Genomic DNA, 13,283 nt, shown 5'->3' with positions numbered 1-13,283 from the left:
GGGGGGGAAATATAGGTACTTGGAACAAAATAATTTTTTTTTCATATAAGACGGTTGAACGAAGCGCGATGTTTGAGGCCCATTCTACACTTATTATCAAGAACAAAGAAATACTGTACTGTACATACACTGAGTGTAACCTCAGTGGTCGGGGAGATCTTGTCCCGTTTAATATAATAACAATTAATTATTATTAAGACTAAAGAGGAACAGCCCTTTTGGCGATACGATACCACGTGTAGGGGTTTCTCTGTATTAAACCTGCAGACATTGGAAGATCCTTAGGTGCCGTAACTTCGTTATCTTATTAGCAGGTCTTTACTTCGTTAAAAGCATTCTATTTTCTTAGACCAGGTAAATGCAGTAAACTGCACTATTGATAGAAACATCCGTTCCCGAATTCTTTTTTTTTTCTTTTTGCGTGGATCCCAAGCGGGACGAGCCGATGTGCTGGTCCGAGGCTGCTTCCAAGCGATCGTCCTTCCTTATCGGGACTAAACTTCCCCTTCCCCTCACTAAAACATCTACCCATGTATTCCGGAGTAATGTACTGTATATTGCCTAGGTGGCTGTCAGGAACAAGGACAGGGACAGGGTTTCTCATGCTTGCTGCATTCAGACTAATCAAGGAGATGCATACAATGTCGCCATCCGCTGCAGCTCTCAAAGGCCAGACAGAGAATGTGCGTTCTTTGTCGGGATGTCGGAAGATGGCGATAAGTGGGGAAAATATCAACTGTCGGATGATCGTTAAATAATAAATTAATGACGGCCTATCATATCTCATCAACCCCTGATAGGTACATGTATATCTCCGATAGGTACCGTTCCGAATCAGGAAGCTGGGTACAGTACACAGATTAATTATTATTTATCAACAGACCCAGCCCAGCTACCCATTGTAGCTATCCTCACCAATCTCAGTCAGGTCAGTATGTCGCTACTCTCGTCAACGACGTTGTTGCATATAGGGGCCGTCTGCCTGGCCCTGTGGTGGTCTTCATTTGCAGTTTGCTCGACAGGTATTTTTCAGTGTCGCGGACTGTGGAAAGTTGCTGACCGAGTAGTTGCTTCTGCTTCTGCAACAACAATAACAACGACAACATGTACCTATCCGGATCTGATCAGCGCGACGGCTGATGAGCTGGAAGCTGGGTTGAAGGATGGCTGCTTCAGTAGTGTTGATTTGGTTAATGTGCGTCGATCTGGACGACTGGACAGAAGATATGCTAATTTGTACTGTACAGGCATATATTGCAAGAATTCAAGAGGTGAACTCGACAGTGCATGCAGTCACCGAGTTGAATCCTCAGGCACTGGAGATTGCTGAGCAGCTCGATCAAGAGAGGAAGAATGGCTCACTTAGAGGGTTCGTACCACAGCCGAAATTCGAGAAGCAAATTGATTGCTGACGGACGTAGACCTCTACACGGCCTCCCAATCCTGATCAAGGGTAACATCGGTACCCTGGACGAACTGCAGACAACCGGTGAGCAATTTGTTTCAAATCAGTCAGGTTACTTGCTTGGCTGACCAATCCAGCCGGTTCGTACGCTCTTCTCGACGCCCAGCCGCCGTCAGACTCGACAATTGCTGCGAAGCTGCGACAGGCAGGTCTGATCATCCTGGGAAAGACTGATCTTTCACAATGGGCGAACTTTCGCTCGGACAATTCTTCCAATGGTTGGAGTGCGTACGGTGGACAGGTATATGGAGCATATTATCCAGGGCAGGATCCAAGGTGCGAAAGAAAACATGCCCTGAAAGGGGACTGACACTGACATGTATGGAATGAAGTGGAAGTTCAAGCGGCAGTGGTGTCGCCTCAGACCTGGGACTTGCATTCGCCGCGCTTGGAACTGAGGTAGGAACAAATACATGTATCAACATCGGCTATCACCTTGCTAACGTACTGCTAGACAAGCGGAAGTATCGTCAGCCCAAGTGAGGTCAACAACATCGTGGGCATCAAACCTACCGTCGGCTTGACCTCGCGGTACCTCGTCGTTCCGATCAGCGAGCGTCAGGACACTGTTGGCCCCATGGCCAGGACCGTCAAAGACGCGGCCAGGATCCTGCAGGTAATCGCAGGCCCGGATCCTAACGACAACTACACCCTGGCCAGCCCCTTCGGTTCAAACTTGCCAGACTACGTCGCTGCTTGCGAACTGTCGGGTCTCGAAGGCAAGAGAATCGGCATTCCGCGCAATGTGATTGCCGCGTGGGCAGAAGATTACCAGGCTCCCTATATCACGGCATTCGACGCGGCCGTCTCCGTTATCGAAGCGGCGGGCGCCACGGTCGTAGACAACACCAACTTCACGGCCTTTGACGCGTACAACAACAGCACCGTCCCAGATAGCGTCCTCTTCGCTGACTTCATCAGCGACCTTGCCAAGTACCTCTCCGAACTGAAGACAAACCCTCAAAACCTCCACAGTCTGGAGGAAGTCCGATACTTCACCCAGCATTTCCCGCTGGAGGACTACCCGGCTCGCGACACCGGCGTCTGGGACGCTGCTCTCGCTGCAGGCATCAACAACACCTCGCCCGAGTTTTGGCAGTTGTACCAGCAGAACCTGTATTTTGGTGGTGAGGGAGGCGTTCTGGGCGCGCTGCAGAAATATGACCTCGACGCCGTGATCCTCCCGACGGATTTTGCATATCCTGTCCCAGCACTCGTGGGAGCGCCCATCGTCACTGTCCCGCTGGGCGCATATCCGAACGGGACGGCTGTCCAGCGGAGTCCCCCGTGGAATCTCGTCGAGGCTGCTCCGGGAATCCCCTTTGGCATCAGCTTCATGGGAGCGAAGTGGAGCGAAGAGTCATTGATCGGCATGGCGTATGCTTTTGAACAGAGGACGCTGGTGAGAGATAAGCTGAAGCGATACATTGAGCCGCATACACAGCTTGGGGATGTTATCTAACCAAGACACTCTGATACCTAGTTACATATCCTGTTAATAGCGACCAGAATCGTGTTGCTCAACCAAGATGAACATAACATCACAGAGGAATGACTTGATCGAAATCAAATCACTATATAATAAACCTGTATGCCAATTCATTCTGTTGGACAAAAATTCCAACAAAGTCATGACAGTTCAGTTCAGTTCCCTACCTACTCATAGATCAACCACCCCGAACAGCCTATGAAAACGACAAGCATCAACGTAGTCAAGATGCCTGCCCCAGCGCGATCCCCCACGGTGATCGGATCCGTGTAGACTCCAGGGAGCGGACCCGCACCGGGAGGACCATCACCTGAGGATCCTGCAGCAGGATTCCCCTTGCTGGTGCCGCCAGTTGAATTCGTCACCGGCGGCGCGACTCTGCTGATCAGGTTCGACTGGAAAACCTCCATGGCGCTCATCTGCTCGCCGACACCTTTGCTGCCGTCCCATTTCTCTTCCGTCCATTTCAGCCCGCAGCTGGTCCCCTTGCTCCCACCGGTACATGTCTTTGCGGCCGCCAGGGCGGAGGCGCGGAGTTTTGGCATGATGATATCGTATGTAAACGGTGCCATCTGTGTCGTCGCAGCCATCCAGCGAGCCATGTACGCCTTGAACGAGCGCTGGTCGACCTGGCACGTGTTTACTGTCTCGCAGGCTCGCTCGTACATCACGTCCTTGGGATTATCCGCGAAAAAGACTGCTGACGCGTTTAGGATTTGTAAAACTCGTTCTTTCCACGTCGGATCCCCGTTTGTCTGGAGAAGTCAGCCAGTCAGTAATAAACAGTCCCTCAGCGTTAGGGTTGCTGACTCACATAATTATACATATTTGCTGCTCCCAGAAGATACACCCCAGAATTGTAGGTCCATTCGATTCGGTTGTATTGGGTGCAGTTGGTCGTGTCATCAGCCCCGTCCCAGAATTGGTAGGTGTCAGTCAAGAATCCAACGTCGACGGTCCATTTCCAAGTCTTTTCCGCCCAATCAGCATAGGTCTGATTGTTGGTATACTTGGCCAATCGCGCGGCGATGTTGAAAAAGCATCCATTGGAGATGGTGTTCTTGTAGTTGTATCCGTTGTTCCACGTGAAGATCTGCCATCGAAGACCCCCTCCGCAAGTCGACTGATCCCAGCGGGCTGCTTGCGAATTGAAGACGGCCTGAGCCAAGGCCAGCCACTGCGGTTGATCCTCTGGCGGATTCGGGAAGTTCCGCTCCGCTGCAGACATCGCTGCCATACCCCAGAACCCCTGGTCGTCGTTCCCTTCGGTTTTGGACTGGTTCGGGGGCATGAAGTTCGCTCCCGGACTGGCCTGCCAGAGCATCGCCTGCATTGTGATGTTGTTCCAGGTGTCATCGCCCGTGTAGAACCAGTAGTCGATTAATGCGCCAAACATGGCGCCCGCTTCCCACCAGTAGTATGGATCGGGGAGGTTGCCGGGGACATCGCCTGGATTCATCCCGGTGTAATAGCTCATCATCTCCGTTGCGACGGCTTTTGTGGCTGTCTTTATTGAATCTGCGCGTGGTGTTAGTAGCGACTGATTAGTTTTGAGTAGAGACGATACCAGGATAATCCAGATTGAGCTCTATGGCTCGAACGGCCTGCATTCCCAGCAGGACCGTTAGGAGCGCTACCCGTAAACAAAAAGGGAGTAACAGCCCAGAGAGGCACGTCATCGCCGTGTCGCCTCAAGATTGCTTGGACTGGGCTTGAATACGTTTATGACATCTGTTTTGTAACAGATCGACTGTTCGTCGTCAAAGAATGGACTCTGGCCAGCAGCGAGCAAATGTCGAAAGAAAGTCGAAAAGAGTTCTAAAGAAGATGGATTAGGCAAAGTGTGGAGGGAGGGATGGTGAGACGGTAGGGTAGGTTTGGAATTCCAGCGCAGGCAGCAAGGGAGCTTCTTCAGCGAACTAACACGATTTCAATCCTCATTTCATCATGGGAATAACCGTAGCCCATCAGATCCGCGACGATAATACTGTCGTAAATGAAGACTCCTGTCAAAGAGATCATATCATCGGACGGCAATTCCATAGTTTGAAGGTATGCCTTGCTTGATCGGACCTGTCGACATGCTGGCCAACAACCACACCCATGGGAGGAAAAGCACGACCAGCGAATCTGGAAATGATCCATTCTGAGAGAAGCATCCGTAAACAGCCATGGCTGCCGAAGAACTGCTGAGAAAAGAATGATGATTTGCTGTTGCCAGTGACGGATTAGAAGTGCGGGCAAGGGAGAGAGGATGGAAGGGAGCGACAGTCCTTGGCATCAGTACTTGCCGTAAACGGAACACGTGCCCACATTCCAGAACGTGCGTCCCTTCCTTCCAAGCACTGTTGCTATTAACGTTTGGTTGGTGCAGAATTTCGTCAGCTCCATCGTAGTTTTCGACTTCGATTGCCGACTCGTCGAGTATGATAATGTAAGAAAATTTTCCACTCATCTAAAAAAAGGTGCCATGACAACCATTCTTATGAAGTTCTCTCTTTTCTGCTGACAGATAATTGTGATCAAGGTGTTGTGCTGTCCCCATAGTCAAGCCGGCTGACTATTCGGAGATAAAAAAACCTTCTAGAACCCGTCGTACAAGAACAGCCAAGACATAAATGGATGGGAGAAGTCATGAAATTGTATTATAATCTTGTCCGAGACAGCACGGTATTGTAGGCGATGTGGATGCTGATCCCATGTCAAAAAATTGTATTATCCACGTATGTATGTAATACAGAACAGACCTAGGTCCGCTCCTATCCAGAGAGGTGTCTCGAACAGAATCAATATTCCTTCGGCAGTTCCCAGCCATAACTCGATGTAGCATCAGGAATCTCCCCCCAGATACCCTAGTATTAACGGTCGAAGCAACACAGCAAATGCAGAAGAGACCTTATTTTCCCGGATCACAAGGCTGCCAGCCTGCCGAGCGTAGGAGAACGCCACGGTGTATGGATTTATCATCACGCCCGGAAATTTCCAACACGAATTGAATGATCTCCTATCGATGGTACACCGGTGTAATGTGGTTGTCGACGCCTCAAGCTCTCTGGATGTGCATTCCAAGTCGTTGATGACATATCGCTTTCACGACACAAGTCACTCCTAAATCACGCAGCGTATATAACAATCTCCACACCCCAACAAATCTCAAATCCATCGGATCCCTCAGACATGCACTTCTTCATCTTGCATTCCGCGTAAGATGGACATCTAATGCAAGACAAGTCCATCAGATAAGGTATTAATATGACGACGCCTTTGCCAAAAAAAAACAAGAAACTTACGAATATCATCATAGGGTCCAATCTGCGTATTTCTCCACCAGTTGCCCTCTCCCCCGTTTCAATTTTCGAACAGTCGATACGAACGAGGTAGATGAGATACCGACGAAATAGCCGAGCTATTCGTTATTCCACGTCGTTGTGGTTGTCGACGCTTCGAAGTCTCGGGATGTAACATTCCAAGTCGTTGATGGCATATCGCCCTCACAACACAAGTCAATCCTGATTCACGCAGCGTTTCGACGATTTCCCACACAAGTCACGAATCCCATGGATCCCTCAGATTGGAGCTTTCTCATGTTGCCTTCTGCGAATAGACCTGGAGCCAACACAAGCAAATCCATCAGACAAGACATTGCTAGAACGACACTTTGTCAAGACTAAGAAACTTACCAAGTCATCATAGGGTCCCGGTCTTCGTATTTCTCCACCTCTTGGCTTCTTCACCCCCAGCGGACCGAGTCCCTCTGAAGTCCATATCAGACGAACAGAGTATCATCTTAGAAAACCGTAGGAGTCCCAGGGAAAGATAGACTGGATGGGCAATAAGTGATACAACAAACAAGAAGCGAGAGAGACTCACAGAGAGCCGAACACCACCAGGGCATCCGTAAAAAGCAACCAGAAAACTGGAAGCCCTCCCAAGTCCTACCAGACTAGCAGAGGATCGCGCCAAGCGCCAAGAAACCAAAGGAATCATGCAGCAAGACGAACTGCGTTTGTAGTCAGTGCAACAAGCAAGATATTGAGACAGGCGGTAGAGGAGGCTTACAGAGACCGCTTATGCGGACTGGAAGCCCTCCAAAGTCCTACTGGACTAGCAGAGGATCGCACCAAGAAACCTTGGGAATCATGGAACGAACTGAGTCTGTAGTCAGTACGGCAAGATATTGAAGTGGGGGATGAAGCTGGGCTTACAGAGACCTGAGAACCCAAAGGGCACCAGTGAATAGCTTCTGCCTGATTCACTGGGGGTCCCTCTGTCGGTCAGTCTACTGACCGGACCAAAAGAGTATCACCCTGAGAAACCTGAGGAATCAAAGGGGTTTGGCCTGACGGCCTGAATAGGAATAATAGTAGTAATAAGAGGAAACAAAAAAGAAGAGAAAAAAAGAAGAAGACAATAAGAAAATGGACGAGAAAAAGGACAAGGAAAGAAGAAGAAGAAGAAAGTTCCAGAAAGCTCCAAGTAAACGCCACAGAGATGCGATGCTGCATACACAATCAACAAGAGACGCGTGGAACAGAAAAGCCAAACAAACAAAACGACGAAATCCATCGACCAAAAACTCCCACTCATAGGTTTGACCCTGGAACACCCTGAAAGTCTGAGGAGAATCCTCGTGCAGACAAGGTTCCTACGCGTCCGAAAACGCGTAGGAAGTATCACCCTTGCAGTCGAAGCTACAAGGGGCGAGTGAGGAGAGTTTGACGAGGAAGAAGATAGTGGGAGAGAGCAAGCGAGGATCAAAAGTGAGATGAGGAATGCGAGAGACAAAGTCAGATGTGGCTTGAAAAGTTGACGGAGGAGATGACAAAGAGGTTGACAGAAAGGTTGATGAGGTAGCCAGATGTAAAGAGCTTTTCGCCTGTGCAGTATCTAGTCCTAATAAGAATACTGTGGGCACGTGGGATCAGTCACTCGCTTAGGCAAGCCTTTGGAAATACGATTATTGAGTCAGGTAGATGTCTAGAATACTTCCTCATCTACACTCAGAGAACGTTTCTCGATACGAGGCTCTTGTAGAAAGTGACAAGGGCAATTGGATTGGCTAACTAGCTGCTTTGACTCCGCTGCTTCGCTCATAGAACTCGGTACAGTGACATATCTACTATTTGCCCATGGTGGATGGAGACTGTGTCTGGCCCTCCGCCTCTCGTTTTAGACCCACCAGTCGCGCCTGGCCTCGGGCGGTACGCTCCTTATTCCTGATATCCTGGTAGTGTCGCTTGAGCACCTCATTAAGCATTCAACATGAGGGCACGTGAGGGAGCTACCCAGTTAGGCAGGTGACCACTTCGAGACTACCTACTTATGATGTCCTGTATACGAACTGAATCAACTTTTACCCGTTGACGATCTATCTAGTGCCTCTGGATTATATCCCTTTCCCCATGTTTCCTGCCGCGATAGAGAACCTCAGTCTGGCGTATGCCGAATTGATATACACATACGGCCTGGTACTGTATGTACATACATGGGCTTTGCTCTTCGTGTCATATTTGACTTTATGATCAAGCCCAGCAAGTTGGCTTCTGGTCTAATATTTGAGTGGTTTTTAAGCATCTAAGTTTAAAAGAGGTGATTTTCTGTGTGCCTTACAAACCAGTCAGGTATTTCCATTTTGCGATGTAGATGTTGGTGTAATCTGCTAGAAGGGCCAACACTTCTCAAAAAGCTCTTCAAGTTGACTTTCGTTCTTCTCCCGCTGAGCCCGAGCTTCCTGGATATCAAGCAGAAGCCTCTGCCTTTCAGCCTCACGCCTGCTTATTTCTTCCAGGAACCGGGCGTGTTCTTCCACTATTCTTTCATACTCGCTCTCAGATTCTCTAATAACCTCCGATAAGGCCGCGTCATGCGCAAGTATTTCGTCAAGAGCTTTCTGAGTGAGGTCTGTAATTTTCTCGAGTCTGTGCAGCGGTATGCGGATCATTTGTTGCTCCTTCGGGCTGGCAGGGTCGGCATGCTCGAGAATTGATACAGAAGAAGACTGCGATTGCTCCTGTGGTGGCGGCATGATGGACCTTCAATCCTACAGTAAACAAAGATGTTGTTGCTTCTAGATAAAAAAGGGAACAAACGAAGGTACGGGACAGGGAAATATGCTGTGTCATGTTACATACCTGTTAAACGACACAGAGCAGACAGATGTAGTTTTAGAGAGAGGGAAGTTTGTTTTGGTACTCCGTGAATTATTGTGAGAGATACAAGACTGATAATCCTCTAAAAGATAGTGGAAGATACAAGAGATGGTGCACAAGAAGAGTTGCGAAAAATGACAAGAGAGTTGTGATCTCCGTCTGTTGCTGAGAGGCAAAAGAATGAGAGAGCAGAAGAAAGCAGGCAATGAAAATTTCCAGTCCCTTCTATAGAGACTCTGGGCTGAGACGCGTCTTCCCTGCTACGATGGTGTGTACCTCATTTGGGACGTGTTGATGCATGTGACCTGTGACGGAGCAGACCGCTGCAAGTGAATCAAACTTGGAAGAAATATATCACTGAATTGAATTTTTAGGCGGCATCTCACGAATAGCAAGCCCTGCCTTTAACCAAGGATCTTTGTCTATCGGAATTATGAATTATCAACTGGGCCACTCCGTCAGATCTTAGAGATTCCGGGATGCAACTCGCTCATTTGCATGATGATTTTCGATATCATAATCTGTGATATCATCAGGTGGCTAAATTACTGCTTACGTAGTATTTTCTTCGCAGTACTCAACTTCCATACATTATCCAGCGTTGATCATGCTTCCTCAGTGCACTGCGGAAGCTGATTCGTCATTTAAGGCAGCTACAGAGGCCATGAATATGCTTTGGAAGTACGTATGCATGTATGTATGTATGTACATGTACATACATGAATTGAAACGATACAAAGAGATCTAGAAAATGGAATAGCCACACAATGTACAGAAGCAGTATTGAAAGAAATGGACACAATCAAAGTCCTAGCTGGCTCTGTGAGAAAAGCAGTCTACTTAAAAAGACGAGGCTATGGAGTGACGTTGCGGATGGGCTAACTAAGCGGCCGGCAAGAAAAAGGACCACCTAGTAAGATTATTATAAACAAGAGTTCATGTCCTTAATTACACATTTTTATCCAATTCATTCGTTCCCTAACATGATCTTCCAGGTCTCGAGTCCGATGTACGGTGACTACCTACCTACCTATGTAGGTAGGAGGAGTACATCGCTACCAGACTAATCCGGATCGAGACTCGGCTAACCCGTCACTCAACTGTGATCTGAGTCCTCCAAGCCTCTTAAGAGATACCAAACCTCGTACCACTCAGACCTTACTTCTATACCTTCATATCTCATTGATTTCATCGCAACCATCGAAAATTCCATCGATTCTACCCTACTCCTGCGAAGTTTCTTTGTCTCAATATGAATCACACCGGGAACTAGACCATATCAGGCTTAGTTTCAACCAGTCCACAGGTGTACATCCATCATACAGATACTTACATTATCTGGACTACTCAATACCTTACACGTCCCGAATCATTTCAGTCGCTTGGGTGTAGGTTCATCAACATCTAAGCCTTCTGTTCCGCTGAAATCAAGATGTCTTCCTATCAACGCTCCATTGAAGACTGAACCCCTTCCCGCGTACGTCAAAGGGCAGACCTTTTGATACGCTACATAGCTAATCATGGGTGTCTTACCTGAAAGGGATCTGGAGGGGCAAATCGAGGTTGTACGGAGGAAGATAGCAGCAGGCTATCTTGTTGACGCTCACAAAGCCCACCTTGAAAGACTACTGGCCGAGAAATCTAGGATACCGTTAGTAATATAACGCCCTCTCCAGCTCTGTTGTATTGACTGTCTGTTGACTTTTTTGTTTCCAACACCAGTCCGATAGATGAAGGCGAGCCCAAAGGGCTGACGAAGGAAGTTTACGAACGGATCCAGGCCCTAAAACTCATCTGCGCTTCTGATCCCGGCGGTGAGGCTTGGAGACCCCATCCTGAGTGGGTGATAAAGAATGCAGAAGCAGTTCTTGAGGCCTGCCGCTCAGGTAGGTTGCAAGTCAAACCAGGCATGGTGTCCTACTGGTTTCGAGGGCAGCAGCTATGTGAACCAAAACCTCTAGATGATGATGAATTGACTGCGGTCGCGGCTGCACACAATGGCCACACAGGCGAATTTTGGGTAGAAGATGTAAGTTCGTTATTATGTTGGATATTAGAGTCGCTACGAAAAAAAAAAAGGCCTGGGCTAACACAATGTCTTGCCTAGCCAACCCCAGTTATCCAGCAGTTAGCTATTACCATTCCTCCCTCTAACCAGCACCAATTGCACCTCGGCGGTAGGCCACATCAGGCCTAGCTTCCACCAGTGTAAATTTCCATCCTTGGAATATTGTACGTAAATCTGGAACCAATGACGTGAAGACATGTCCAGTCCCTTGGTGACGTTCCTTGTGTTTGTACTCTCGTCAGTTACTAGACAGTACCTACCTACCTAGGTACACGAGATCTCGAAGCTCGCTGACTTCACAGTTCATCTCATCATCACGATCAACAACAACAACAACAACAACAGCAGTAACAGCATTCAACTGTTCCATTGCAGTAAAAACAGGATAGATACAATAGGGATACTACAATGTCCGCTTATCCACGCACAATTGAAGACGAAGGTTTTCCCGCGTAAGCCAACCCTTCCTGATAACATAGCTACCTAGCTAGCTAACTACCTATCATCTGTTTATCCGACTGACTTAACTCTTGCTTGAATCTGTAGGGATCTCGACGGCAAAATCGACGTTCTAAAGAGGAATATAGCGGCAGGTTACCTCGTCGACGCTCACCAGGTGCACCTCGATAGACTCCTGGCCAAAAGGGCTCGCATGACGTTAGTACAATACCATAGCCTAAGCTAATGAATTTCCTTTCCGCTTTCCAGCTTTGTTGGCTAGTACATATACGAAGGGACTGACTGACTGACTCTCAACTTTTGTCTCGAGCCGGACGCAGTCCAATCGACGAAGGAGAGCTCCAAGGCCTCATGAAAGAAGTCTACGAGCGGATCTGCGTGCTCAAACCACATCTGCGCTTCTGACCCCGGCGGTCAGGCTTGGACATTAATAAAGAACGCTGAAGCAGTCCTAGCAGCATGCCGAACTGGAAAATTACAAGTGCAGAAAGGAATGATCACATACTGGCTTAGAGGAGAACAACTGTGTGAACCCAGGCCTTTAGATTACCAGGAGATGATCGAGATGGCAAATAGATATAACGGGCATACTGGAGAGTTCTGGTGTGAGTTCATTACCCTGTTGAAGGCTAGATATCACAAAAAGAAGCTTTAAGCTAACATTATTTACTGGCTAGCTGAGCGTCGTTGTCCACCACTAGCTGCTTTTCTTTGGTTTCCTTTTTTTTTCCAGTGCATCCTGCGCGTCAGCGTGACCAGTAGAGTTGGAGGGGAAACGGGAGGGGGAAATTCTGGAAATCGCATTGATGGCTGTATGGAGTAATACCTGGTACAGTTTCCATTAATCAGCTTGTCTGGTCTAAGTCCAAAATGCTGGGAATGTACTGTACATACATACTACCTAGGTACTGTACTGTACTTTCTATGTACGGAGTCCTCCACAGGTCGAAAAGTTGTTATCCATTTTCTGTCGGGATGAAGTTAGGCCATAAAAAAAACAGTTATGTAATTAAACGATAGCGATAACTATTTGGATACAGTTCCCCCAGCCCTTTCAAATTCCTTCCAGTTATTACTAGTTACTAGTTACTGGTTACTGTGCATACGTAGTACTCCGTACAACCCCAGGGTTGTGCTCTGTCCACCGTTGCATTTCTTTTATGCAGATCCTATGCAAGATCTCTCTATTGTGGAAGTGTGGTACTAAGTGGGTGCTGGTGATCTTGCAATTCGGCATTGTAATTTGCCGTCCTGAATATTTAATGGTTCATTTGTACGAAACTAAGTCAATGAATATGTGCACGTTATCTTCCGGATTGCATTGCATTTAATTGTTGCATAGGAATGGCTATGTAGGGTACCGATGTACATGTATGCACATTGGTAGCATGCTGCCTTTCTTTCTTTCTTTCTTTCTTGCTTCGCTTTTTAACCCTGAGTATCCTCCTTCACAGAATGAGCGACAGTGCAGTAAAAAACAACCACCCCAAAACGAGTGAAAGAAGTCTATTCAAGAAGCAAAATGATCGAAGAGCTAGAGCGGAGATTTGACAGAGTGCTTTTTCCAGAAAAGAACTGTGTCTCTCTCTAGTGCCCTCTCTCTTGACTTTACGAGGTACATACCCAGGTATGTACCCTGGCACGAAGAAGAAG

The 13,283-nt window shown here is 47.8% G+C and overlaps 6 protein-coding genes across 6 annotated transcripts; 4 read left to right on the top strand and 2 right to left on the bottom strand.

Moving 5' to 3' along the window:
• Nucleotides 1-2,042: 2,042 nt before the first annotated feature.
• VTN77DRAFT_1036 (uncharacterized protein) lies at nucleotides 2,043-2,927 on the top strand (the record flags this gene model as incomplete). The annotated part of the gene is made up of 1 exon (XM_069416724.1): nucleotides 2,043-2,927. The coding sequence occupies one exon, from the start codon at nucleotides 2,043-2,045 to the stop codon at nucleotides 2,925-2,927; it is 885 nt and encodes a 294-aa protein (XP_069273140.1).
• A 194-nt stretch (nucleotides 2,928-3,121) lies between these two features.
• On the bottom strand, nucleotides 3,122-4,564 carry VTN77DRAFT_1035 (uncharacterized protein; the record flags this gene model as incomplete). Its single annotated transcript, XM_069416723.1, has 3 exons — nucleotides 3,122-3,709; nucleotides 3,769-4,472; nucleotides 4,522-4,564. 3 exons carry the CDS (start codon nucleotides 4,562-4,564, stop codon nucleotides 3,122-3,124), a joined length of 1,335 nt encoding a protein of 444 aa, XP_069273139.1.
• Nucleotides 4,565-4,676: 112 nt separating this feature from the next.
• Nucleotides 4,677-5,099, bottom strand: VTN77DRAFT_1034 (uncharacterized protein; the record flags this gene model as incomplete). Its single annotated transcript, XM_069416722.1, has 2 exons — nucleotides 4,677-4,772; nucleotides 4,881-5,099. The coding sequence occupies 2 exons, from the start codon at nucleotides 5,097-5,099 to the stop codon at nucleotides 4,677-4,679; spliced, it is 315 nt and encodes a 104-aa protein (XP_069273138.1).
• Nucleotides 5,100-10,623: 5,524 nt separating this feature from the next.
• On the top strand, nucleotides 10,624-11,300 carry VTN77DRAFT_1033 (uncharacterized protein; the record flags this gene model as incomplete). Its single annotated transcript, XM_069416721.1, has 3 exons — nucleotides 10,624-10,754; nucleotides 10,826-11,132; nucleotides 11,211-11,300. The coding sequence occupies 3 exons, from the start codon at nucleotides 10,624-10,626 to the stop codon at nucleotides 11,298-11,300; spliced, it is 528 nt and encodes a 175-aa protein (XP_069273137.1).
• A 279-nt stretch (nucleotides 11,301-11,579) lies between these two features.
• Nucleotides 11,580-12,035, top strand: VTN77DRAFT_1032 (uncharacterized protein; the record flags this gene model as incomplete). Its single annotated transcript, XM_069416720.1, has 3 exons — nucleotides 11,580-11,623; nucleotides 11,718-11,828; nucleotides 11,951-12,035. 3 exons carry the CDS (start codon nucleotides 11,580-11,582, stop codon nucleotides 12,033-12,035), a joined length of 240 nt encoding a protein of 79 aa, XP_069273136.1.
• An 88-nt stretch (nucleotides 12,036-12,123) lies between these two features.
• On the top strand, nucleotides 12,124-12,453 carry VTN77DRAFT_1031 (uncharacterized protein; the record flags this gene model as incomplete). The annotated part of the gene is made up of 2 exons (XM_069416719.1): nucleotides 12,124-12,235; nucleotides 12,308-12,453. The coding sequence occupies 2 exons, from the start codon at nucleotides 12,124-12,126 to the stop codon at nucleotides 12,451-12,453; spliced, it is 258 nt and encodes an 85-aa protein (XP_069273135.1).
• Nucleotides 12,454-13,283: the final 830 nt, after the last annotated feature.

This window comes from Rasamsonia byssochlamydoides, assembly GCF_041956645.1.
Source record: "Rasamsonia byssochlamydoides strain NRRL 3658 unplaced genomic scaffold VTN77scaffold_114, whole genome shotgun sequence".
Classification (NCBI taxonomy): Eukaryota; Fungi; Ascomycota; class Eurotiomycetes; order Eurotiales; family Trichocomaceae; genus Rasamsonia; species Rasamsonia byssochlamydoides.
The sequence above is the reverse complement of the archived record's forward strand: the minus strand, read 5'-3'. Positions and strand labels throughout refer to the sequence as shown.